Here is a 27,357-nt window from a genome sequence, read left to right on the forward strand (position 1 = left end):
GGAAAGAAGGGTGTAAGGAAGGACGAGCAAGTTAAAAGTAATGACTGGAAAAGAATGATACGTGTTTTTGAATGCTGCCCGAGGTGGCTGGGAATATGATGCATGGCCGGTTGAAGGCTGAAGCAAGGATGGGTGGAAGGAGAAAGGAAAGAGGACTGCCTGGGTGGGTGAAACAGAAACTGTATGTGTGCGCTATATACCCTATGGTTCAAATTCAAAAGCGAGTCAAGCATGGATGCATGACTGGCGGTTTCCAAAATAAAATAAAAAGGTCGTGACTCGTTTTTCCGTGAGAAAAAGTAGGGTTTCTCCCATTGAGACATGATTGACATTTACTTTGAATGGATGGATGCCTGGATCATGGTACTCGGGTGCAAGTTGACTGCGCTGGCATTATGCCGGCTTCCACAAGTTTACGTACCAATTTCGCTAAAAAAGAGAGAAGAAGAGGAAGACTGTTGTACTGTTTGAGTCTAATGTAGTGAGTCCACATAGTGCTAGTAGAATTCCTGAAACTCCCACTAATGTTAGAGCAGAGGCCGACCAAGTGGGAGGTTAGATAGATACAGGACACAAATGTTATGTACTGTGCTTGCAAGTTGCTAGTGCTACTGTGACACAACTTGCTGCTGAATTATTTTGTGTTAATCTTAAAGAGCATTGGTTACAGTATGTTTTTCTTTCTTCATATAGATGCTCCTTCCAAACTAACACGGAAGGAGCTGGCTAGACGGGCATGGCAACGGAAGCTGGAGGCGATTGTCACAGAACATCAGCTGCCCCCCCACAGCAGGTGCAAGGCTCATCTGCACCGCTTGGCCCTCAGGTTGTCCCACCTTGAGCAGGAGGTGGAAAGACTCAAAACCCTGCTCAAGGACCGCCGCAGGGAGGAGCGTCGGGACCACCTGGCCAAAGGACACCGCCGGCGGCAATAGAGGAGGAGAGACTGTCCCTTGCCCCTTTTTTAAAGACTTTTGGGGGGGAATTGGGCGTTGGGGTTTTGGAACTTTTCTTCTGGACATTTCATGGACATTGGTTGGGGTTAGGGAGGGGGGTGGGTCGGGTCTTGTGGTTTAGTTTATTTTTGTTGGGAAACATCATTTACCACGAAGGCATTACCACTAATAACGTTTACCACGTGACACTTACCACGCAAACGTCTTTACAACGAGGGTGCCTTCCACGACGTCTTTACCACGGGCTGGGGGGGGAGACGTGGTATTCCTTCAAGTCATTCTGCGTGGGCTTGGGGGGGCAGGGGGTGGAGGGGCAGGGGGGGGCGTGGGCTTGGGGGGCAGGGGGGGGGCTCGGAGGGGGGCTGGGGGGGTCTCCCCCCCAAAAAACAAACAAAGGAGCGGATTACTTAAATTAAAAAAACGAACTTCAGTACCACCGAAGAAAAAGGAAAGTGTCTCCCCCAAACACGTGCCGTGTACGTGAAAATAGCAGTCCTTTTTTAGTTTTGGTAGACATGTTTTGACGCTTGTTTCGATGGTGAATTGAAGTACGGGCTGCTGGTGAAAGACAGGAAGGTGTCAGGTAAGAAATTAATCTTTATCGTTTGTGCTTAAAGGACGTTAAAATGCGTGGTATAATCCTTCGTTGCAAATTCCAGCGTGGTAAAGCCACTTGCGTACTAAAATTCGCGTGGTAATGCCATGCGTGGAACTTGTAATCGTGGTAATATCATATATTCATTTTTGTTAGGGTCTAAATAATTATTTATTTTCAACTTCAACATAGCATACACGTTTTTACTGTTTTGTGGGGGAGGCAGGGGGGAGGTTAACTCAACTGTACGTTTGTTTTCCTGAAACTTAACTGGCTGGTTGATTCAAATTGTCTAATCGCCCACATTTTTTAGAAAAGTGCCACTGACAGAGTTAGTGAATTCAATTGTCCTACTTCTTTACTAGTACTACCGTCAGTCTCCCCTATCCTCCTACTCCATTATTCTTCCTCCCCCAAAATGCTTATCTTACCTGTGATTCGTGTTTGAGAATAGGGCAAGGCACAGGGCTGGGTGCATGGTAAATGGCGATTAAGGTTGAATCCTGGACAGATGAAATATCATGGTTGTGGTGGTGGTAGTAGTAGTGGTACACTACACACTGGCAGTAGCAGCATATGAAAAAAAAGGAAATGAAACATTGAGTGGCCCGAGCGTAGCATTAGAACAGTACGACAGAAAGAACATATCCTCGGATTCCTTCACCATCCTTGAAATTTATTTTCTGTGGCTTTGTCCTTATCCTCCCCAGCAAGTGTGTGGAATTATTGTTGTCATTTAGTCACACCTCAATGAAAACCACGCAGCCCGGGGGAAGAGGGTTAGGGTTTGAAAATTGGATGGGAATGGGGGTTTTTGGGAAAGTTTTGTGGAGAGAAAAAAAAACACAGCATGGATGGACAACCAACACATGAAGAAAAAAGAAATCTTTGGATACGAAGATATCCGTAAATCTTTTAGGGGACATAAAGGAAGTGCATGCACTACTGCATGCATGAAGTTGTTTGCTAAATGGATGGTTAGGTTACTGAAAAGTAGTACTACAACTTACTAACTATGAAGAAACAATGTGACAGTACAGGGCTTCAGTAATTACACAATTTCACTTGTCTATCTGCCCTCAGAGAGAATAAACACTTAGTAGTACATTAAATTAGTTTTAAAAATAGCAAAGCAAAACTTATCAAATAGCTGGAGGGATGAATTTGAAGCAGAGAGCAAACAAATGCACAGAGTCACACTCATAGAAGTTCACAACAATAACAATATTTAAAAGATAAGGATAAGTGAAGAGGATAATGTAACTGTATGTTGTAGTTGTCCTGTTCAATTTGGGAAGTTGCATGCATCCAGCCATTCCTCTTCTTCGCGGTACTCCTCCATTCCATCTGACGCTCCTTCGATCAATCTTGGTGACCAGACACACTGTCCACTAGTGCCTGCCTGGCGGATGCGGAATTGAGGATCGCTAATGATAAGCCTGAGTTAATCGTTTTTCCCATCGCACAGGGTAAAAGCCGGCCTGTAATTGTTGATGGAAAAACAGGAAGTGAAATTAAAACACCACGAAGAAAAAAATATAAGGTACGGTGTGCTGTAGTGCAAAAATAACACTTTCAGTTTCAGAGGCGACAGTATTACATACAAGCAGCATCATTTCTAAAGTGTGTACTCTGAATCTCCTAGTTTTGAAGGATAGTAATTAGCACACAGCAGGCCAGGGACATGCAGACGGTCAAGGCAGGCACCACTGAGTGAAGCAACCTGATGTAGCATACCTCTTTGACACAGACAGACAAACCATATGTAATTGTATGCAGCAAGCCACATAGCCACAAATTTACATGAACTGCTGTCTGGACTCTGGTATAACAACACTGCACTGGCTCGACCACTCCATACCACGACTAGACAGGCATGTAGTTCTGCTGTAGTTGCTGTTGGCTGGTTTGCCTGTTTGCCACTCATGAAATGGCCATAGTTCTTCCGTAAACCGACGATGATGATCCATCCATCAAAGTGAGTGACTGTAAAGAAAAAAGATATTATGTAACTTTGATCATCAAGACTCATCATCATCGTGGTATATTGGCAAACTCAATGTTGTTCATGCAGTTGCAGTCTACACACACAGTGAGTCCAAGGACATTTTGCATATTAAAAAATGCAACGTAGTGGCCCCTGCAGTAGAAGAATTTGAATTAAACAAGGTAAAAAAACACAGAGTAGACTTGAGTTAAATTTAGTGTGTAAAAGATTAAATAATAACAGAAGACATATGATTATTCATTTCATGCACAACAAACAAACACCAATTGCTTTTATCAGAGCCAGACAGCCAGTGCTGTCCACTGCAGTGCATGCCATCTCATTATTCATCATTACCTGTTCCACTTTTTGTCCGCATCTTGTTGTTCTTAAAGTGGAGGCCCACAGGGCAGCCTATCGTGTGTGTCAATCAATTTCAGAAGTAACTGTCAGCAATCAGCATATAGTCAGTAATTCCAGTCCCACTTCTTTTGATGGGACTCGTCTACGAAGCAACAGTTTCTTCATTCTGCGTAATCCAGCCATCTGCCTTGAGGGAAATGGATAGGGGGAGTCTTGAGGAGGAGGATAGAGGAGCATGACTGAGTTGTGAATGTGGACTTGTAAACTTCAGGATTGCAGACAGCGGCACCTTCAATAAGGAAATAAGACGAAGACAGTGCTGCTGATGGATTTGTTGCGATTAGGTGATTAGAGTTTTGTTGTGGTAAAAGTTGCAAAACAAAGAAAGACACACAGGAATAAAAGTGAATAAGGACTAAAAAAAAGGAAGTCATTTTCAGGCCTTGGTGTCAGGGAAGTAGAGCTCGTCCTCAAACTCTGTCAATTGAGACGGGAGTAGGTCTGCTAACAGAGAAGAACATCCGTCACCTAACTCGGTGTCCTCTTCTTCCTGCGTGCATTCACGTATTTTGTAATCTTGTGGTATGAAGTGCTGATTCATCTTGATCATTGTTAACCTCTCCACATTTTTGGGCGAGAGGCAGTCCTTTTTGAAGTTACAATGGCACCAGCAGCACTGAAAACACGTTCAGAAGACACGCTTGCGAGTGGGCAAGACAAATAATTTAGAGCCAGGTTGCTGATCAGGGGTCATAGAGGCCTTTTCCCATTCCAATACAGCAATGGGTTCTGATTAACGAAGACCTCTGTTGGGTCATCCAGATAGGCCTGCACCATACACTCAAGGTTCTCTAGGGGTGCCTCACTTTGCGTACCATCTGTGCCTTTTGCATCACTGGAACGAGCAAACCCTTGATGAGTTAGCCAATCCGCTTCCGACAATATTATGGTACAAAAGGGGGTGGTGATGGACGGAGCATCTGAACCAATCAAACACTCACACCCAGTCAAAAGATCTGGGTTTGATCCATCACCATTCTTGAGCCCACTCTGCCACCCCAGTTCAGACATGGCTATATGCAAATCAGTCTGACCCTGTGCCTCATGGGAACAGTCCAGCCCGAACTGCCAAGCCATGCCTTCCCTGGACCGGAAACAAGCTTGCGAGGACCGGTTTCTGGCATTCAAGCCGTCTTCAGCCCGGCTTGCTTGAATCCAGTGGCAAAGTGAGCAAGGGACTCACGTCTGAGCATACCCTGCCACACTTATGGCGGCCAAAGCGGTACAAAAGGGGGTGGTGATGGACGGAGCATCTGAACCATTCAAACACTCACACCCAGTCAAAAGATCTGGGTTTGATCCATCACCGTTCTTTAGCCCACTCTGCCACCCCAGTTCGGACATGGCTATATGCAAATCAGTCTGACCCTGTGCCTCATGGGAACAGTCCAGCCCAAACTGCCAAGCCATGCCTTTCCTGGACTGGAAACAAGCTTCCGAGGACCGGTTTCTGGCATTCCAGCCGTCTTCAGCCCGGCTTGCTTGAATCCAGTGGCAAAATGAGCAAGGGACTCACGTCTGAGCATACCCTGCCACACTTATGGCGGCCAAAGCGGCACAAAAGGGGGTGGTGATGGACGGAGCATCTGAACCAATCAAACACTCACACCTAGTCAAAAGATCTGGGTTTGATCCATCACCGTTCTTTAGCCCACTCTGCCACCCCAGTTCAGACATGGCTATATGCAAATCAGTCTGACCCTGTGCCTCATGGGAACAGTCCAGCCCGAACTGCCAAGCCATGCCTTCCCTGGACCGGAAACAAGCTTCCGAGGACCGGTTTCTGGCATTCCAGCCGTCTTCAGCCCGGCTTGCTTGAATCCAGTGGCAAAGTGAGCAAGGGACTCACGTCTGAGCATACCCTGCCACACTTATGGCGGCCAAAGCGGTACAAAAGGGGGTGGTGATGGACGGAGCATCTGAACAAATCAAACACTCACACCCAGTCAAAAGATCTGGGTTTGATCCATCACCGTTCTTTAGCCTACTCTGCCACCCCAGTTCAGACATGGCTATATGCAAATCATTCTGACCCTGTGCCTCATGGGAACAGTCCAGCCCGAACTGCCAAGCCATGCCTTCCCCGGACCGTAAACAAGCTTCCGAGGACCGGTTTTTGGCATTCCAGCCGTCTTCAGCTCGGCTTGCTTGAATCCAGTGGCAAAGTGAGCAAGGGACTCACGTCTGAGCATACCCTGCCACACTTATGGCGGCCAAAGCGGTACAAAAGGGAGTGGTGATGGACGGAGCATCTGAACCAATCAAACACTCACACCCAGTCAAAAGATCTGGGTTTGATCCATCACCGTTCTTTAGCCCACTCTGCCACCCCAGTTCAGACATGGCTATATGCAAATCAGTCTGACCCTGTGCCTCATGGGAACAGTCCAGCCCGAACTGCCAAGCCATGCCTTCCCCGGGCCGGAAACAAGCTTCCGACGACCGGTTTCTGGCATTCCAGCCGTCTTCAGGCCGGCTTGCTTGAATCCAGTGGCAAAGGGAGCAAGGGACTCACGTCTGAGCATACCATGCCACATTTATGGCGGCCAAAGCGGTACAAAAGGGGGTGGTGATGGACGGAGCATCTGAACCAATCAAACACTCACGCCCCAGTCAAAAGATCTGGGTTTGATCCATCACCGTTCTTTAGCCCACTCTGCCACCCCAGTTCAGACATGGCTATATGCAAATCAGTCTCACCCTGTGCCTCATGGGAACATTCCAGCCCGAACTGCCAAGCCATGCCTTCCCCGGACCGGAAACAAGCTTCCAAGGACCAGTTTCTGGCATTCCAGCCGTCTTCAGCCCGGCTTGCTTGAATCCAGTGGCAAAGTGAGCAAGGGACTCACGTCTGAGCATACCCTGTCACACTTATGGCGGCCAAAGCGGTACAAAAGGGGGTGGTGATGGACGGAGCATCTGAACCAATTAAATACTCACACCCAGTCAAAAGATCTGGGTTTGATCCATCACCGTTCTTTAGCCCACTCTGCCACCCCAGTTCAGACATGGCTATATGCAAATCAATCTGACCCTGTGGGAAAAGTCCAACCCGAACTGCCAAGCCATGCCTTCCCTGGACCGGAAACAAGCTTCCGAGGACCGGTTTCTGGCATTCCAGCCGTCTTCAGCCTGGCTTGCTTGAATCCAGTAGCAAAGTGAGCAAGGAACTCACGTCTGAGCATACCCTGCCACACTTATGGCGGCCAAAGCGGTACAAAAGGGGGTGGTGATGGGCGGAGCATCGGAACCAATAAAACACTCACACCCAGTCAACAGATCTGGGTTTAATCCATCACCGTTCTTTAGCCCACTCTGCCACCCCAGTTCAGACATTGCTATATGCAAATCAGTCTGACCCTGTGCCTCATGGGAACAGTCCAGCCCGAACTGCCAAGCCATGCCTTCCCTGGACCGGAAACAAGCTTCCGAGGACCGGTTTCTGGCATTCCAGCCGTCTTCAGCCCGGCTTGCTTGAATCCAGTGGCAAAGTGAGCAAGGGACTCACATCTGAGCATACCCTGCCACACTTATGGCGGCCAAAGCGGTACAAAACAACAATATTATGGTTGGGCCTGGTGTAGGTGAGGAGGATGATGATACGGTTGCTGGTGTCGTTAACGCCTGTGAGGGAAAGTGACTGCCTTCGGCCACAGATTCAGAAGTGGACCTTGACGCCGGATGGCCTGCTGATTCAGTAGTCCTTCTGCCGGTTCCTTCAATTTTCTGCCGCTCTTTTTCAAACCGAGTGGCTGACAGAGCTAGCCAATGTTTGTACTTTGAAACATCTGCTTCATTAAAAGGAATGAATGCTTTGCTGGCCACTGCCTTTTTGTACCGTGGATCCAGAATAGTGGCACAAATGTAATGTTGTTCTGTATGTATTTTTATAAGCTTTTCATTGTCAACTAGGCGGCTTAATAATCTCTCCGCCAACTGATATGCGTCTTGCTTTTCAGCATCATCTCGGAACGTTGAAGACACCACCTTCAGTTGGTGCTCTAGCATGCGCAACAATGGGATAGCTGTGCGTACAGTCCTCCCTGCTGACTTCACACGTGAAGACCTCAAAAGGACGAAGCATGTCTGTCAGGCTTTTAACTAGCTTCCATTCCTCCAACTCTAGCCTCATGTCTTTCATAGTAGAACCCAGTGCAAAGACATACTCATTGATTACCATCCACTGCTCAGACAGACGCTCAAGCATGTAGAAGGTTGAGTTCCAATGTGTTACCACCTCCTGGATGAGTCCTCTGACTGGCAGTCTACGTTCACGTTGCATGTTCCTCAGCTTCTTCCGGGCCTAAAAAGAATGGCTGAAATGTGTGCAGATTCTTCGGCAGGTGGTCAGTAACTTGCTGACTGTGTTTTCTTTTTTCAAGAAATCTTGCACAACAATGTTAATACTGTGCGCCAAACATGGCACTCTGAAATAGCCACCCTCATGCATGGCCTTAACTATATTACTGCCATTATCCCTGGAAACATAACCAATCATGCGCTTTCTTGGATGCAGCCATTCATAGACCTTAGTCTGAAACTCATCCAAAAGGTTTAGTGCAGTATGAGCTTTCTCCATGGCAAACATGGCTACTGTTGCATGTTTCCGAGTAGCTTGAAAAACTGTGTCCGTGTCAACACCTGCACGTAACTTGTCTGTAACCCCTGCAAAAGAGACCCAGTGTGCAGTGTTGCACATGTAATGAAGGGCTTGGCAACTGGTCCACATGTCTGTTGTCAGGTGGATAGTGTGAACAGCTCTCTTCTGCAAAGCTGCCCCAATCACCTCCAGCACATCTTGATGTAGTGCTGGAACCGCAACTCTGGCAAAATAGGACCGGCTAGGAATCTTCCATTTAGGGCAGACTGGTGCCACAATTTCTAGAAAACCCACCCCTTCCACGAAAGAAAAAGGGAGAAGGTCCAGCTCTAACATTTTAGCCAGCATTGCATTATAAAGACGTGCCGTAGGGTGGTTGCGTGCAAATGACGCATCCGACCAAAACATGCTTTTAATGGTGGTCTGGACCGTTCTCATACGTGATGATGATGATGCAGACTTCATCAACTCAGTTAGGCTCATTGATGTACTTTTTCGCATTGGTGTCTCTCCCAGACTCTTAGTGTGCCTCATACATGTTGCAGGAGTAGAGGGTGTGGGCGCTACCACTGCAGTGCTGCTTCCAGGGGTACTGGGTGTACCAGAAAAAATGCCTGTCGCATCTTCACTTCCCCCCTGCACGATCAGCCCCTCGTCATCATCAGATGCAATATGAATGGATACATTTGGATTTGTTTTTCTTTTGGCTTCCCGGATCTTCCTTAGGTGCGCATCCCAAATGATAGTGTGGTGTTTTTGGAGATGACCTCTCTGGCCTCCGGTACCATAGTTGTTACCAAGCTTACCCCGACTAAGTACAATTTTACAAATCGAACAAACAACCATGTTTTCCGCCTTTTTGCTAACACTAAAGAAGTCCCAAACTGGGGACTGGAGATGTCTGCTGGTGGTGGAGGTGCTACTTTCAGTTTCAATGCCAGATGAAGTGGAGGATGGGTGTGGCTGAATTTGACTCTGTTGTGCACTTACAGCACCACTACTTAAGGTAATGGAGGTCGAGCTGGATGGAGGTCCCTGCCGACCCTTCTGACGAGAAAATATGGAAGCTGTAGGTTGTGTTGGTGTAGAACTGCGTTGGTGGTGGTACCAGTGCCACGCCGCCCACATCCCGCTCAGCAGCAATTCGGGATAGGGTAAAAATGTCTGTCTGCTGCATGCCCGCTGGGGCTGGAGTGACGACTGTGATGACTGGGTCGTTGTCAGACTGTTCATCAGCAGCAGAATACACCACTTCTTGTTCGTTGTCATCACCTATAACTGAAAGCCTTGCGGGAACCTTCCTTTTAGGCTTACCTACCTTTGTCGGCTCATGGCGTGCCTCACTCTCAGACTGCATTGGTGGGTTCCAATTAACATCAAGATCATCAGAAGGAAGGGGGCTTGAAGAAGAACTTATAGTAGCCCTCCTTGACCTTTTTCTTGCTGGGGATCTGGAAGACAATGGATCATCATCAGGAGGAGTGGCTTCCTCGGATGATACCTCCGCTTCAATCTCGATTTCCTGATGTGCCCCTACTTCTGGAGGAACAAGCATTGTGGGTAGTTGTGCCGCTCCATGCGCCTCTAGTTGCGCCTCTTCTTGCGCCTCTCCTTGCGCCTTTACTTGCGCCTTTACTTGTGCCTCTCCTTGTGCCTCTCCTTGCGCATGTACTTGCGCTCGTACTTGCACTTGTACTACTTGCACCTGTGGTTGTTGTTGCGGCTGTGGTTGTTGAACATTCGTCAGATGAGTTACACCCTGCGTTGATTGGATGCTACTTTCTTGCAATGAGCCAACATCACTGGTCGATGGTGATTGAGCAATTAAAGTGGCTGCCTCTGCAGCACTCATGGACTTGGACCTAACTTGGCGTGGTGGCTCTGAGCCCAATGAAGCGGAGGTGCTGCTCCCAGCTTGGTCCCCGGCGGACCTCGCTGCTGCAGGCGTAGGTTTTTTTCCCCAAAAAATGTGCCGGTCGGCACACCAGTCTCCTTGGTAAGTGGCGCCACTTGCTTCTTCTGCTCCTTCTTACTCGCTACTTTCTTGGTAGAGGAGCTACGGCCACCTTTTTTTTGGGCCCATCTTCTTCAGATGTTAGAACAGCAGGCTGCAGTTGCACGAGTTGCAGAGTTGTCTGTGGCCACACGTGACGTTGTGCTGCACACACCGCAGCAGGACTTCTTCCTGGCACTGATGATGAGCAATGAGGCTGATTCGTCTTTGTGCACCTAAAAGAAAACGAAGCCAGAGGAATATCAGTTAAATAAATGTTGCATATGTCGTGCTTCAATTAATAGTTTGCAACTAGGCATTTATTATTATTACAACACACCCCAAAACGGAAAGTCCCAAAATAAAAATTGCAAATTTATTTCTAATAAAAAATGGATGTTTACATTAATAGAAGAGAGGCCACACAGAGAGAGTTGTTTCATGCACCACTGAGTACCCCTGGGCATAATCGATGAAAGCAAGGCATACTGGGTACAGCAGGCTATGGCACAAAGCACACTGCCTGGCTTCAAAATGGCCCCTTGACCCCCACCCACATGGCCAGGCCCTGCCTGGACCAGGCCTCAAAATGGCCCCACCCACATGGCCAGGCCCCAACAACACTCCAAAAAAGCGAAAAACACACAAAAATCACCACAATCCAATGCCATCCATGCCCTAAATGATGTATAAATTCAAGACACCCCACAGAAAGACTTGGTCCATGCACGACTGAGTACCCCTGAGCATAATGAATGAAAGCAAGGCATACTGGGTACAGCAGGCCTATGGCACAAAGCACAGTGCCTGGCTTCAAAATGGCCCCTTGACCCCCACCTACATGGCCAGGCCCTGCCTGGACCAGGCCTCAAAATGGCCCCCACCCACATGGCCAAGCCCCAACAACACCCCAAGAAGTCGAAAAACACATAAAAATCACCACAATCCAATGCCAAACATGCCCTCAATGATGTTTAAATTCAAGACACCCCACAGAAAGACTTGGTCCATGCACCACTCACTACCCCTGGGCCTACTGCTAGTGTGGCTTTACAGGCACCCCAAAATAAAAAATAAAAATTCCACATATAGTGAGCTAATATTCAATGACATAAATGAGATTTAAGTTCAACAAAACTCACAGAAACAGTTGTATCATGCATCCATGACTAACCCTGGGCCTACTGGATACTGTGGCTACCCACAATATATATTTTTTAAAGTTGTGAAAAAGTTTTAAAATTGTAGTTGCAGCAACTGCAACGCCCCAAACAAATAACACCAACTTACTTGTAAAATCCAAAAGTGATCCAAAGTCCAAAAAGTCCTCAAATACAAATATCCAGCAGCAGCCACAAAGAGTAATCCTTCCAGCTCCAGATCCAAATGAAAAGTGACCAGGACACGGACAAAGCACTGGGAGGAGCCTGCTGGACAGGAACAGGAAGTTGGAGACTCTGGGGCACTTCCTTCCACCCACCCACCCCAAAAATGGACTCCTTGCACCAAAAAGTGCAGCCAAATGTCAATCTGAGGAGTTCTTCTGATCAAAATCATCATTTTCAGAAGGTTTATGCTGCCTGCGGTGGATTTCTTGTGCAGAATTGCAATTTTTGCAAGTTCGGGAAAGTGAGCTGTTCAAATCTCTCGCCGGAAGTCAGCTGCGCGCCGCATCTACGTGTTCGCAATTGTTTACTCCCGCGATACGTGATCGCGGGCCCTTATGACGTACTCGCGTTGTCAGACTCTCGCTGTGCAAAATGGCGATCACGTAGCAAGATCCAAAATGGCGCAGCACACGCAAACCGGGAGGAAAAACAACTCGGGGAACTCAGAATCACGGTAAGTCAACTCTGCGCGCACGATATTGTATTTTTGAAGCGCGACCAAGCAAAAAAATCCGCCAGCTTGCGAATTGTAGATTTTTGGGCAAATTCGCGCGATTCGCGGATCGCGAATGTGCCAAAAATCCGCAAATTCCGCGAACGGAACGGATTTTCAGCCCATACGTAGTAAAATGTATACTAACGGCGATAGACGTGCTGTCAAAGTACTCATTCGCAGTCAGCTTAAAGGAAAAATCAGGGTGCTCAGTCAAAAAGCAATTGATTACATTTTCAGCATTGGGAGAATCTCTAAAAAGTTACAAACAGATAGAGGAAAAGCTCTGCTGAACCAGTTTGGGGTAAAATATTTTGTCACAAACAACTAAGGTAAGGCAATGATTGTAGAAAGATTCAACAGAACTCTCAAGATGCAAATTTGGTGGTATTTCACTGCTTTCAACACATTTCGTTATATAGATCGCTTACAAGTTTTCATTGAAAGTTACAACCGCAGCTATCATAGAACCATTTAGATGGCGCGGGTAAAAGTGACCCCGCAAAATGAGTTGAAAATTTTGAGAACTGTGTACAGGTCCGTATTAAACAACACCCCTGTTTCAAAAAGCATATTAAAAAAAGGTGATCATGTTAGAAATCTGCGAGAGGGTATTTTCAAAGGGGTACAACAGACTTTTACAGATGAGATTTGTGTGATAGACAAGTTTTCCAAACACTCTGGCGTTACGGTTTTTAATTAAATGACTAGGCGGGGGAGGAGGTCAAAAGGTGTTTTTACAAAGAAGAACTACAAAAAATAAAAACAGGATCCAGATAGAGTGTACCGTAATGGGAAAGTATTGTCAAAGAAGGGGTGACGGCAGCAAGACAGTGCCTAGGTAAATCGAGGAGGTAGCTCGATAAATTTAACAGTTGGGTTTCTGAGAGCAAACTAAATGATATACAAAGTCTACAGTGTAAGGTATGATCATTTAGGTTCCTTCAAATCACAATGGAGGCTGGACCTTTTTATCTCATGCTCCCTAGTAATGCGTCTATAGACACCTTCCCTAAAAACATTTAAAATGTTATGGTGAACTAGCATAAGCTATCCGTCTACAAGGGGACTCGGATGTTGCCCTAACAGAAATTCAGTACCCACACATGTGGGACACTTGGAACCAAGGATGTCAGATTTACCGTGGTACACAGGAAGGAAAGCAAGTACAAACTTTCTTTCCCTCTGGGGCACTATGGCAACATCTGGGCCATTGTAGAAGTAATGAATATATCCCACAGTAACATCGCGACCTTAGATTAACAAATGAGCAGAGATTTGGGAGAGTACTAGGGCTTAAGCCCAACGTTCACCACTCTTCATCAGCGGACAAAGCCTACACGGATGTACACAGTGAGTTATTACATGATGTTTGTACACTTCGACGTGATAGCGCTTCAGAGAGTGGGGGATATCTATGTGCCTCTCCTCCGGTGCGTGGAAATCACAGGCAAAAGTAATAGCATGATAAACATCATTTACAGCAAAAGAGACTATGTAGCGGTCATCAAAATAATTTTCACACAATAACTGTGGAAGTGAAGGACGACTTGAACACATATATGAGATTTAAAATGGGTACATTCATAGTGAAGCTTCATTTCTGTCCTCGCCGCTGTTAAGTGTACTGGCATAATGATTTTACCAGAAAATATTGGCAATCCGCCACTCTATAGGGATTACTATAGAGCACAAGCAGCTCGGGTCTCCCAGAGTTCCATCCGGCTCCCTAGGGCTACTATTATGCATGGGGCTGAGGTTGGCGGCATATTCAGAAGTCTTTTCAGAAAAACAGTACAGTTTTTAGGAAGAGGGTTCCAGCTGGTAAATCCACATGTGAAAACCGCAGCATCAAATATTGCCAGAGACGTTGTAGGGTACATTTTGGGCTGTGATGAAATAGTTCAACAAAGTGGATCAAGAACGCTCAGGTTCATCTAGAAAATAGGGCTGCCTCACTGAGGGACCACCCATGCTGCTTAAAAGCAGGGTGAAGTGCCGACGCCCCACTCAAGACCCTGAAAAGACGCACAAAAAAAAACGAGTCTCTAAAGGCGACATTTTGAATCGAACAAATGCTTCCGTCCCCTGCGGTTCCCAGGAATGCACAAAGTCTGAGTTGGAACTATTCCAAGTACCACAGATGCAAACCAGCATAGAGAGTTCTCTATTCGTCGAAGTTCTGCCTCTCTCAGCCCTGTCAGACACCGCGCCCTTAGAGTTCTTCATCACATGCTTGAATGACTACTTGGACCTCTTGAACATGCTGCTTTTTCTTTGTTGCAAAATTACTAATGAAGGCGGTTCCGATTTTGACACCGCTGCCAGAGCTGCGTTTTCTCCTTAGCCCTCTTTAACCAACTGAATGTGAGCCTTGGACACCGTCTCAGTCATTCAAACAACTCAGCTCCATATAGGGCTTATCTAGACATATTACTTAATTTTGGGGACCCCACTTTGAAAGAGCAACTTTTTGCAAGTCTATTCAACAGAGACACCGCCGGGGAGAACGAGCACACTGCTTTAAATTGGGTGAATGTGGTGTTTATGAGTAGAGCTAGCTTTACAGCCCAAAGTCAAAAAGTAGAACTGATCGGGCTATTACACAGCGATTTGTTTTTCCAAGAGGAGCTAATGCTTAACGGCCTAGATGTAAACATTAAACTGTTTAGAAATTAAGACACTTTCTGCTTAATGGGTGGAGACACTGATGATTACAACTGGAATGTCTTATCAGCGTCACTTTTTGTGAAGCGCATCAAAGAGAGCCCGGTGATTCGTTCCTCACTCCGAGACTCTTTGAGCCAGGAATGCCTAATACCCCATTGAAAGAGTGGAGCTTAAAGTGTTGATCATTCCAGTTGGGGCATGCCTATTGAATACTGAGAATATTTGTTTCTGATTTTTTTCAAAGAACTGTAATTGTAGCACTGTTCAATACACCACATTTAGAGAGGAATATGGCAGAAACCCTTTTCAATTTAAGCATTATAATACCTCTCACAGCAGTCTCTCTGTAGACGGTCAATCTATCCAGGCAAAACCATACATACCGTTGTTCAAGACGGGGGGTGTTGCTTGAGACTATTTGGGTGTGCTACACATTGCTAAGAAGTATGTGGCAGAAAGACCCTTTTTGGTGGATCGTGGAGAGTATACAAAAGGCTATTCTGTGCTAGCTTTCAATCTATGCCATGACAATGATGTGGGAGGTGGTCATTTTTCAATAAAAAAATCAGGCAACGTACGTTTGGAGTTCAGGTTTACCGTGGGTCTTCCGGCTACTATAAATCTCCTGATTTATGCTGTCTTTCAAAGTGTTATTCAGAACAACCACCTAATTGACTATATGTAATGAATACGTCGCAACTGGAGCATTTTCTCACCAAAGACGAGACTGCTAGAAATTTTGTTCTCGAGGAATTTGCTGCTGACATGCTACCTCCGACTCTGTGTATACATCAACGATCGCTAACTTCAATAGTCAAGTTCAAAGTTCAAGTTCAAAAAAAGCTTTATTCAAATTGTAAAAACAAATCATAAAAGCAAACAAAAAAGTCACAGTTATTAAAATTCATTATGATTACAATTAAAAATTACGAGATAAAAACCACATTTTTAAAATCCATATAAACACGAGCTTTCAAAAGAGGCAGAAAAAATTTAAAATAGCAGATACTAGAATTAATTCATCAGGGCAACAAATTTTGCTCGAATATAATGGTCCGTCTTCGTCTCATTGCAGCTCTTAGGTACATTGTTACGGTATTAATCGTATGATGATCTTCCAAAGTCCGTAATTTGTTGTAAGCCTCTCGGGACTTTCTTGTTCCCCAAGCTAAAAAGAAGAGGTCTTAATATTTGTCGCCTTGGGTAAGAATAGAAGGTGCAATATAGGGTGCAATGGATATTGGATTGAATTGATATCTCATCACAGGGACAGATAGATTTATCCTTGGACCAGTCATTACACCTCGGAAAAGTTATTGATCTAAAAAAAGTTTCGAGGCGGATAGATGTTAGTAATCTGCGGTAAAAGAAAGGTTGGTCAACAACAAGGTACAACTGGATGTTTCTATGCAGCGTAACTTCGTCGTGATTTATGACTAACCTCTTGGACCTCTCTCTTTTCCATCTATTCGATTCAAGGTGTTCCATCAAAGTTTTTTTCAAAGTGGATCTGGAAACAAAGTCCATTGTTGCTGGGCTAGAGAAATATTCCGGGTGGCCAATATCAGAAAGAGAATTCTTAATGTAGGTAAGCCATGTGATGTTTTTTACCCCGTTGCACTACAAACAATCCTCTATAATAGTTCTGTTGAGTGTTGTGACGGGGTTTGTCCAGATGTTATGCCATAATAGAATTGGTTAACAATATAGACTACAATCAGTGCTATATTCTGAAAAACGCCCAGCCGGACGTAAGTTTATTCATAGGATAACGTTGGAGTCGTGTTGGCCCAAGGAGAGGCCAAAAATAGTAGCAAGGTAGGGTACAGTCCTGTACCTATCCCGAAAGGTTTAGAAGAGATAAACCAGGAAGAGGGAGATAGAACAAAGAAGAAGTTTTTCAGGCAAGCAAGAAGTTTTTGAGCCAGAAGGTGACTTGTAGTTACAGTAAGTGCAGTTACAACAAATTCACCCTGCAGTGTCAACAATTTCAAATAAACATATTAAGTAATATGCTACACTGCATATTGCGTCGACGTTTCGATCCCTAAGGGCTCATAATACAATGGGATCATCATCAGGACAATTTTTACAGTTAGTGCCTGCAATAAATGAAGCCTGTAAAGAAAAAGGGGGGGAGAAATAATGACAATTTTAAGGCCTAGGCCTACAACAAAGGAACATTTCAAGAAAACTTAATAAACGACAGGGCACAATTATAAGTTAAAAGGCCATTTCATTACTTGAACTCGCCGGTTCTTAGGTGGTGTGATTGTGATTTTTAAAAAAATGTTTTACATGTGGAGAAGTGCTAAACAAGCGGCGCAGTGACATAGGTGTATATCATCGAAAATTGTGCTATATCCGTGGTGACATAGGGGATGCTTTTATTGCGTTGTATGTGCTCTGTGATGAAGTGACTCAGTGAGTGAAATAGTGCCTATGGGCAGTCACCTTTCTGGGGCTCAGATTGAATCATTAGAAGTTACTGCAGGGAGGAAAGGAGGCTTACCTGGCCACATATAGTGTGGGCCGTGTAGGGGTGGGAAAAATTCTGTTATTTTCCGTGTTTTGGAGGTCTCCTTCTGATGGATCCTCGTGGTTGCTGGGGATTTTAAGTTTAACCGTAAATGGCACAGCTCTGATACTGGTAGGAGTGCTACAGATTTCCATTTACATGTGGAAGGCTTACCTAGCTACGTATGTGATTCAATCTGAGCCCCAGACTAACGGCAACATTTTAATATCTCACAGCAATTGATGTTGCGAACCGGGTGGAAATTCCTTTCCTCCGGTAAGAAGAATTATTCCAATCAAAGGCGACTAGTAGTAGCGCCAGGTAAGCCTTACCCCTCAGTGCAATTCCGACCTGGATACTGCACAACCATGGCAGCACGACTAATGGTATCACTTTTTACCTGGCTGCACCCAGTACCCTGCGCAGGGAGCTACATCGTGAACCCCCTTATCCCCAATTTCCGGCTCCTGGAAAGACTTACTCTTGCCCCCATTGGAAAGGTGACTGCCCATAGGCACTATTTCACTCACTGAGTCACTTCATCACAGAGCACATACAACGCAATAAAAGCATCCCCTATGTCACCACGGATATAGCACAATTTTCGATGATATACACCTATGTCACTGCGCCGCTTGTTTAGCACTTCTCCACATGTAAAACATTTTTTTAAAAATCACAATCACACCACCTAAGAACCGGCGAGTTCAAGTAATGAAATGGCCTTTTAACTTATAATTGTGCCCTGTCGTTTATTAAGTTTTCTTGAAATTTTCCTTTGTTGTAGGCCTAGGCCTTAAAATTGTCATTATTTCTCCCCCCCTTTTTCTTTACAGGCTTCATTTATTGCAGGCACTAACTGTAAAAATTGTCCTGATGATGATCCCATTGTATTATGAGCCCTTAGGGATCGAAACGTCGACGCAATATGCAGTGTAGCATATTACTTAATATGTTTATTTGAAATTGTTGACACTGCAGGGTGAATTTGTTGTAACTGCACTTACTGTAACTACAAGTCACCTTCTGGCTCAAAAACTTCTTGCTTGCCTGAAAAACTTCTTCTTTGTTCTATCTCCCTCTTCCTGGTTTATCTCTTCTAAACCTTTCGGGATAGGTACAGGACTGTACCCTACCTTGCTACTATTTTTGGCCTCTCCTTGGGCCAACACGACTCCAACGTTATCCTATGAATAAACTTACGTCCGGCTGGGCGTTTTTCAGAATATAGCACTGATTGTAGTCTATATTGTTATCTTCTTGTCATATTGTGAATCCTTAGGACCCCTGTTCTTTAAAATAAGTTAAGTAACCCACGGTCCGAAGGTCCCCTACTGGGTTCCCTTGTGTCCAAAAACAATAATAGAATTGGTGCCACCTTAATGATATCTGAAATATGTTGTATGGCCAGCTCGGCGTGGATCACATATGTTGATGTGCTATTAGGCATTGCCAGTAGAAATCGTAGGAACTTATTCTTTATTCGTTGAATAGTTTCCAAAGACTGTGTCCCCCATAGGCCTGCACCATAAGAGCCTATGGAGACACATTTTGATTTGTATATTTGGAGGAGCTCCCTGGGTGGCCTTGATCCTATCTTTTTTGCAAAATTTAACAGTGCTCCTGTTGCTTTAGTAAATGCTAAGTCTCTCGCTTTAACTGCAGGTTTCCAATTGCCACGCCTGTCAAAGTGCACACCTAAGTAACAAAAAATGTCTGCTAAATCAATGCGTCTGTTTTCTAAAATAATATTGCAGGGTGCTCTGACTTTCCTAGGCCCACAGGACATTGTAAAAGTCTTAGAGACATTTATGTTAAGCCCCCTTTTGCTCATATATGATAGAATGTATCTACCGCTTTTTGTAAACCCCTCTTAGTCTGTGATAGGATTGCCGCATCGTCGGCATAGAGGAGATGGGTATGGATTTCCCTTTAATTACCGGATAATCATTATACTGTTTATCCAATAAGATACCCACATCATTTATGTACAGATTAAAGAGCAGGGGTGCAAGAATGCACCCCTGTCTTACTCCTCTAGGAATAGGGAAAAAATTGGAACATTCTCCTTTCTTACCAAATCTCACACGGGCGCCTGCCCCAAAGTAAAGTTCTTTAATAAAAGTAAGGCTCCTGTTGTCTAGGCCAATATCCTCTAAAATATGCCACAAAGTATCATGCCTTACACAATCAAAAGCAGAACTAAGGTCTACATAAGTTACGTACAGGTTTTTTTTTTGCGTGTATATATTTAGACATAATAAGGGCAAGATTTAGGCCTTGTTCAATCGTACCCTTTCCCCGGGTAAATCCATATTGTAATGTAGAAAGGATGTCGCTATCGTCGAGCCATTCTTGTATACGCGAAAGAATGATCCTGCCTACCATTTTCATTAGGCCATCTAAAAGCGAAATGGGCCTATAGCAGGCAGGATCATTTCTATCCCCTTTTTTATATATGGGGACAAGGACTGCCTCTTGCCAAGTCTCAATAAAGCCAATTTTATTAGAGGCATTAAGTACATTTGTAAGGATTGGTGCCCAGAGATCAGGAACATTTTTAAAAACATCAAGTGGAATTTTTTCAGGTCCGGGAGCCTTGGCCGCTGAACTTTCCTTTAAAGCTTTTTGAACTTCTTCTAATTCAAAATTAATATCTATTGGATAACTACTTCCCCGTTTTTCAGTTCGCGATCCTATATGAATAGGATCTTCTAAGGGAACAGAATTATTATATAGTGCCTGAAAGTGTAGCACCCATTCCTGTGCTGAGATTACGTTATCTATGGAAGGACCCCCCCGCTCCTGATAAAATGGTGCGTTTACGGCCTTCCAAAACGCAACATTGTCCCTTTTTTCGCAGGCCGCATGCAAATTGGCCCAAGCTTTTAATTTAAGGTCTTTTTTTCTCGAGTCAATATGGACATACAATATGGACATACAAGATCAAAGAGCAAGGCCCGGGTAAGTAATATTTCTAACTGATAAGGACTCTGAGTTATTTTACTACTATGGTTTGCCCTCAAACAGTTATCAGTACCCCAATTCCATGTGGCATTTTTCTTAAATAAATAATTCAGGCCGAATAATATTTCATGAAAACCAGATTCAAGCTGATGTATCATTTACTTGCGGGCACATTTTTTATTTTATGTATATAATAGATGCAGAGGTGTAGACTTTAAAAACATTTTTAAAATGTATTCAACAAATTGAAAGGAAAATGATTCTCTTGTAATTAGTTTTGTGATGCGTGAATTGGGTAGACTGAAAAGAGGCAGTGTAAATAACAGACCATTTACAAATTGTATTTCATTCACTCATAATATGTGTTCACTGTATTTATGATAACTAGCATGACTCGGCAGTGTCTATTTTGTGTGTTTGGTGTAATTAAAAAAAGTGTCTTGAATTGAAAAACACGCTTTTATGATTTCATATTGAAATGTTATGTACAGTCTTTAAATATCATAATGTAGCTACAATTTTACCCTATCACTATCAAATATACCATAAATAAAATTAGTGAAAATAGGGCTCAATTTAACGTGGCGGTCTGATTTTTCTTTGCCCATTAGGTACAAGCAGGACTTTTCATGCTATGCTAAAGCGAATATGTTTTTAATCAACCGGAAACTTTCACAAAGAATGTTGCTCATATATTGTCACAAGGAGTTAGGGGGTGGTGAAGTGCTTGAGGGTGGTGTGTATTGGCTAGTTCTTACATCGTGTAGACCCTATGACCTTTTGTGGAAAATGGCGGGGAACTAATCGGACTTCTAGATAAAAGAACATCTGTCTCCAAGAACATTCTGGAGGGACTCTCAGAAAAGTTTTAGCACCCGAGACATTTGTAGACACCCACACAGTTGAGCTCCTTCTTCGAGCACCTCAGGAGCGTTAAAAGCAGAATACCCTTGAAAGATTCCAGGGCCCGCTGGCGGAGAGCAGATTTCATTTAAGGCAAGGTCCGACGAACAAGAACTCCTGGTAAGACATGTGCTTTTGTTTTTGATGTAAGCCTCTAGCTGTTTAAATGTGTGCTTCTAATGCTATTATTTCTCAAAAGTTAAATGATTTTTTTAACCAGGCGCAGCTCCGTATTATCCTACATGTGATTTAAGCCTTAGAAAAACATCCTAGCACTGTGTGTGTTTTGAATTAACTTTTCCTGTTCAGGAGGACTGAAACAAGCAGAAAAAAAGTCAGCATTTACGTGTGTGTGTGTGTGTGTGTGTTGTGTGTCTGGCTCAAGACAATCTTACACTTCTGTCAATATTAAGCTAAAAACAAATGTTAGATTTGCGTCACTGCTCCAGCCTGTCAGAATAAAACGTAATGAGGAAGTAGTACGGCATTGTTTTAACATGTGGTTCTAATTAAGTCTTTGACTCCACAGTAAAAAAAACAAGCATTTGCATAGCCAATAGGTCTCGCTTTTGGGACCTTATAAGTGTTTAGCCATGCAACAATTGATGTTGTTACACCAAGGATATTGTGCTGGATAACTAAACATGTATAAGGTCCCAAAGGCGAGACCTATTGGCTAGTCCAGTGTTGAGAGTCAAACATGTGCCCTAGGCTAAGAAGCCCACTAGTGCATCATCCTTTTGCAGCTGGGACAATTCCTGAATGGGTAAGGGGAGAATAAGCATATGCTGTACAAGTCAGTCCTTGTTTTTACCTTATATTTTGGGTGAGGTTATTTGTCGTATGGAGAACTTACTCATTTAAGCATGAGCCCACAATACTAACCAATCTAAGTGTTGTTAGATAAAAACCGAAGAGCGGTTGAATGTGCCTCACTGATAATAAACATATATGGATGGCTTTCGTGATGTGCCTAGTGTTACGTCATACGTTCGTATGAAATGACTTGTATATGTCGTCGTTATTACTCATTTCTCAGCATGAAATAACATATCTTAACAGTTACCAATGCTATACGTTTAATAATTTACTGTGGCTATTATGTCCAGTCCACACTCGTGAAGCCTGAGAAAGAAACCACTTCCGCCAGAGCCAGTAAGTGAACCCACCAGATCCCATTCCTTATCCTTGCAGCAACTAACAAAGGCACTGATCGAAGTAGGTTGAATGGGAGTACAGGCGAGCCAGTAAACCGAAAAACACAATAAGAGCTCTGGTAGCTGGATACAACTGCTCTTAAGGGAGGGCGTAGCAGACGCAAATAGTGGCGAAGTACATGCCAGTGTATGCCAATATAAGGCATCCAGAAGGCCAGAATCGATCGAAAATTTTACCCAGATTAAGAAACCGCTACGATGCAACACTTTTTGTAGAAGGAGCTATACAATGGCTGCTAAAAAAATTCACAAGGGCAGTCTGACACAAATCCTTGGCACAATTTACGGGCAATAATGAATAAAGCAGAAGTACATTTTCTCCTTTACTGCCTAGGATATTAAAGACATCCGAAGATTATACACCACTTTGGCAACACTTGTATGCAGTGCTATGCCAATATACCATTATTGCATTGTTTGTACAACCACATACAGAGATGCAAACACCGATACTGTGTAAAGAAGCTTCACCATATAGACTTTTCTAAGTAATCCTGTTGCACTAATGTGCAAATATCCTCAAACAGGCGGCTTTAGAATGTGGTCTATGAGATGATCGCCTAAGGAAACACAGTAAGTTAGCAGCAGAGCTGAGACTTGCAGCTTTAAAGTCCCTAGTTGGCAGTTGGAGCAAGCTCCTGCCTTGAACAAGTTCTGCTGCAGATAATGCTCAGTCAGACTATCCTTATTTTCCTAATAAATTAAACAAGCGTTAGGGAGCGTGGCGCGGCCCCGTACCCGTGGTGTGTGCGTGCGCGCACAGTCTGCTATTTTTTGAAGCACTGCACGTGTGCTTGTGCCGTGCCCCTGCTCGCTCCCACAAGCTGGAGTCTGCCACAAGCACAAGTGGGTGCTTCCAAAAAGAGCAGAGTGACGGCTGAAGGTCCTCCTATGCAGCGAATGCGCGCTGCGTAGTCGAGCCCAAAAAATCAGACCTTTGTGTGAGTGCTGGTGGTTTAAGCATTGGAAAAATGTTGCTAGCATAGGAGATATTTCACTCTGTGTGTTATCAATTAACACTAGTTCCTAGCCTCAAGTGTCTTTCTGATCACCACTTAATAGCTCAATATCTTAAAAAGCCTTTTGTCAGAGTAAAACCTAGTAGATGTAGGTTGCAGGGGTATGGTTGGGTGGGGAAGCTATAGGGGTGTGGTGAGGCTAGAGTATCTGCTATTTCTTCAATGTATGGAATTCATTCATTTTTATTCCCCGTGGTGAATGCAAGTTTTTCCACACCACCAAGCACCCCCCGCCTCTCCACCCTCTATCCACCCCAACAGTATCCCGATCAGCAATTCAACATTGTTTGTCCCTGTTTCACCGGATGCCAGCTCGTCACATGCTCTCGTCTTCCAGGGAGGCTTCGCAAGTCCCAGCCTCTTAACTAACAGGCCATAAACAAGGGACAGCACCTCAATCAGCGTGGTTATGAGCATGCCAATCATTCCCCAAGCCCACATCCATACCATGGTATTTTCTCCATTTCCCCCATATCTTGCGAAATTTCCGAGGACTGCCTCTAGCTTTATAAGTCACCCTCTCCCGCCATGTATAAATCCATTCCCCTCCTCCATTCTCCCACCCCAGAGGGTAACGGCGCTCCCCATGCTCGTGCCAAATCTCTCTTCGCCACCACTAAGGCCAGTAGGGCAAAATTCAGGTGTGGGCGACTCAAATACACCTCAGTAGATATTCCCAGCAACACGAACTTGGGGTCCAGTGGAAGCGTCACCTCCAGAATTTTGCTCAATTCTCCCAAAATATGCGTCCAGTAAGCGTTAATAGTAGGGCATTCCCATAAAGTGTGGGTGAAGGTTCCCTGCGGGTGTCCGCATCTCAAATAGCAGGGATCACTAGCTCTGCCCTGTCATAATAGACCCTATGCAAAATTTTATACTGTATAAGAAGTAGTCAGGTTTTGATCGCCACCTCTCTATGATGCATCAGGGTCGCTTCCCAGTCTACGGTGTCCAGGTCGCCCACATCCTACTCCCAGACTGCCCTCAGTTTCCCCAATCCATCTGGCACATTATTCTTCAGCGTTTTATATGTCAGGGACACCAGTTTATTGGAAACATGTTCCTGCAGCAGACGACCCTCCAGTGGAGCATATTCCGGTAACTGATAGGTGAGGGTCACCTCCGCCTTCCAGGCATGGCGCAACTGTGCATATTTGAAGAACTGCACTGGGGCCAACCCATACTCTGCCCTTGGAGACTCATATGTCTTAAGCTCTCCTCCCGCTATGACGTCCCCCAACGTTGAGATCCCTATGGCATCCCACCCACCAAGGGCTGTGAGTTTATGCAGTTCTCTCAGCCACGTACAAGACCATATCGGTGTCTGCTTGGTCGGTTTGTGTGTCCACCCCATCATCCTCGTTGCCCTGTCCCATACTTCTATGGTGATTTGTGTGGCCGGTAGTATCCGTCGCTTCCCAACTCCCCCATATAAGTAGTGCAGGCTAGTGCGACGTTCCATAGTGGCCCTTTCTATCCTATAAGTCGGGTGATCAGCGGGCGCATGGAGCCATTCATTTATTGGTGCAAGATGTTCGGCCCAATAGTAGGCCTCCACATCCGGTAGGGAGATCCCCCCATTATATTCATTCCGTTGGAGCGTGACAAGGGCTATTCTGGGTTGCTTTCCTAGCCATAAAAGGGCCCGCAGCTCTGCATTTATCGACTGGAATGTCTGCCTAGGCAAGGGGAAGTATTCCTTCTGAAGGGCATACAGGAAGCGGGGCAATACAATCATTTTAAACATTGCCGCTCGGCCCAGGAGCGTAAGGGGGAGGGACCGGTGGGCGTTGTCCGCAAAGTTCTTGATCACCCTGAGGACATTGTTTTGATAGGAGATTTGTTTGTCGGTTGTCAGATAAATCCCCAAGTATTTAAACCCTGACTGGGTAACCTGTAGGGCTCCTGGCATCGGGGGCCAATCTTCCACTATGCGCGGGCATTATGAAATTGATTTATGCCAGTTTATTGTGTAGCCTGAGAAGGAGCCATACCTGTCTTAAGGTTTAAACAGTGCTGGTACAGTGGTTGCCGGCTGTGTCATGTACAGGAGGATATCGTCCGCGTAAAGCGAGATCTTCTCCTCCTGTAGGTCTGCCTGCGTGATACGGAAACCGTGCACCTCCTCCGCCTGACGGATTGCACATGCTACTATTGTCACCGTGAGGGCGAATAGCAACAGGGATAGGGGGCATCCCTGACGGGTCCCCCTTCGAACCAGGAAATCGTCAGAAAGTACTCCATTCACTCTAACCTGGGCTCTGGGGTCCGTATATAAAAGACCCACCCACCGTCTAAAATTGGGGCCAACCCTGAACTTGATTAGTGTCACCTCTAAAAAAGGGCCAGTGAAAGGCGTAAAACGCTTTTTCAGCGTCTAAGGAAAGGAACATACGTGGGTCTTCCCGCTGCTTCACCTCCATGAGCCAGTTATGGGTCCGCCGAAGATTCTGCCTTGTCGCCCTGTCCGGCAGGTATCCCGTCTGGTCTTGATGCACCAATCCAGAGATCACCTGACGTAGTCGGAGGGCCAGAACCGCAGCCGGGAGCTTAGCCTCCACATTGAGGAGGGAGATCGATCCATACGACTCGCAGGCGTCAGGTGGTCTGCCCTGTTTATATATCGGCACAATAGTGGCCATCCTGAGGTCCGGCGGGAGGGCACAATTCTGGGTTGCGTCTCTGTAAAGCGCCAGAAGATGAGGTATTAAAAGGTCTGCTCCTTTCTTGAAAAATTCCGCGGGAAGCCCATTCGGACCCGGAGTCTTCCCCGGTCGGAGCATAGCCATTGCCTCCCTTAATTCAGCAGCCCTTATGTCGGCCTCGAGGGTCTCAATGTCGTCATCAGTTAAGAATGAAGTGTTAATCTCAGTCAGATAGGTTGCGATCTCTTCCGAGCCAACCAGTTCTCTGGCCGTATAAAAGTCTCGAAAATAGGCTGCAAACGCCTGGGCAATCTGGGGGTCTGTCTTCTGCAGCTGCCCCTGGCTGTCAGTCACGCCCTCCACCCATCAAGCATCCCTCTCCCTACAACTCAGCCACGCCAGGAGCTTACCAGACTTGTCCCCTACATCGTACAACCTGTGTAGGGTTGCAAGTGCCTGCGCTTTTGCCTCGTTTGTGGCCAGGTCCCTGTACTGCTGCTGGGTGTCTAGCAGGCGTCGGAGCACCTGCGGATCTCTGTCTATCAAGTGTTGCCATTCAAGATCTAGAATTTTAGTTTCCAGCGTGCACAGTTCCTCTTAGGCTTTCCGTTTCTCCCAGGATATCTACTTTGGGCCCTGTCATGGAGCACCGCCGTATAGGATTCCCATAAGGTCACCCCTGACTGCACGGAGCCCATATTTTCAGAAAAGTAGACCTTACTGTCTGCCCGGAGGCCCTGTATCATCTTAGGATTTTGTAGGTCCCATGGCGTCAGTCTCCAGCCCCCGTCGGACCAGCAGAGATGAGTGGTCCGAAATACCCCTTGCCACGTAGTCGGCTTTGTCATCAGCCCTAAGGGCATGTCGGGGAAGGAAGATGTCGTCTAGGCGGGAATGTACTTTGTGTGCCCCCGAGAAATAGGAATAACTTCTGACGCCTGAGTGCAACCATCTCCATACATCTGTCAACCCCAGTGTATCAA

The 27,357-nt window shown here is 45.4% G+C and overlaps 1 protein-coding gene across 3 annotated transcripts in view; it reads left to right on the top strand.

Moving 5' to 3' along the window:
• LOC144828970 (kinesin-like protein KIF17) overlaps positions 1-27,357 on the top strand; it is a 1,092,500-nt gene that overhangs the window by 1,011,319 nt on the left and 53,824 nt on the right. Inside the window, exon 11 of one of the 3 annotated variants that reach the window (XM_078687641.1) lies at positions 21,202-21,293. The exons of the other annotated variants lie outside the window; for them this stretch is intronic. Coding sequence (XP_078543767.1) covers positions 21,202-21,231 — 30 coding nt within the window. The 3' untranslated portion in view covers positions 21,232-21,293. Of the gene's footprint in view, positions 1-21,201; positions 21,294-27,357 lie in introns of those variants that run through there. 3 annotated transcript variants of the gene reach the window in all.

This window comes from Lissotriton helveticus, chromosome 4_1 (assembly GCF_964261635.1).
Source record: "Lissotriton helveticus chromosome 4_1, aLisHel1.1, whole genome shotgun sequence".
NCBI classification, from domain to species: domain Eukaryota; kingdom Metazoa; phylum Chordata; class Amphibia; order Caudata; family Salamandridae; genus Lissotriton; species Lissotriton helveticus.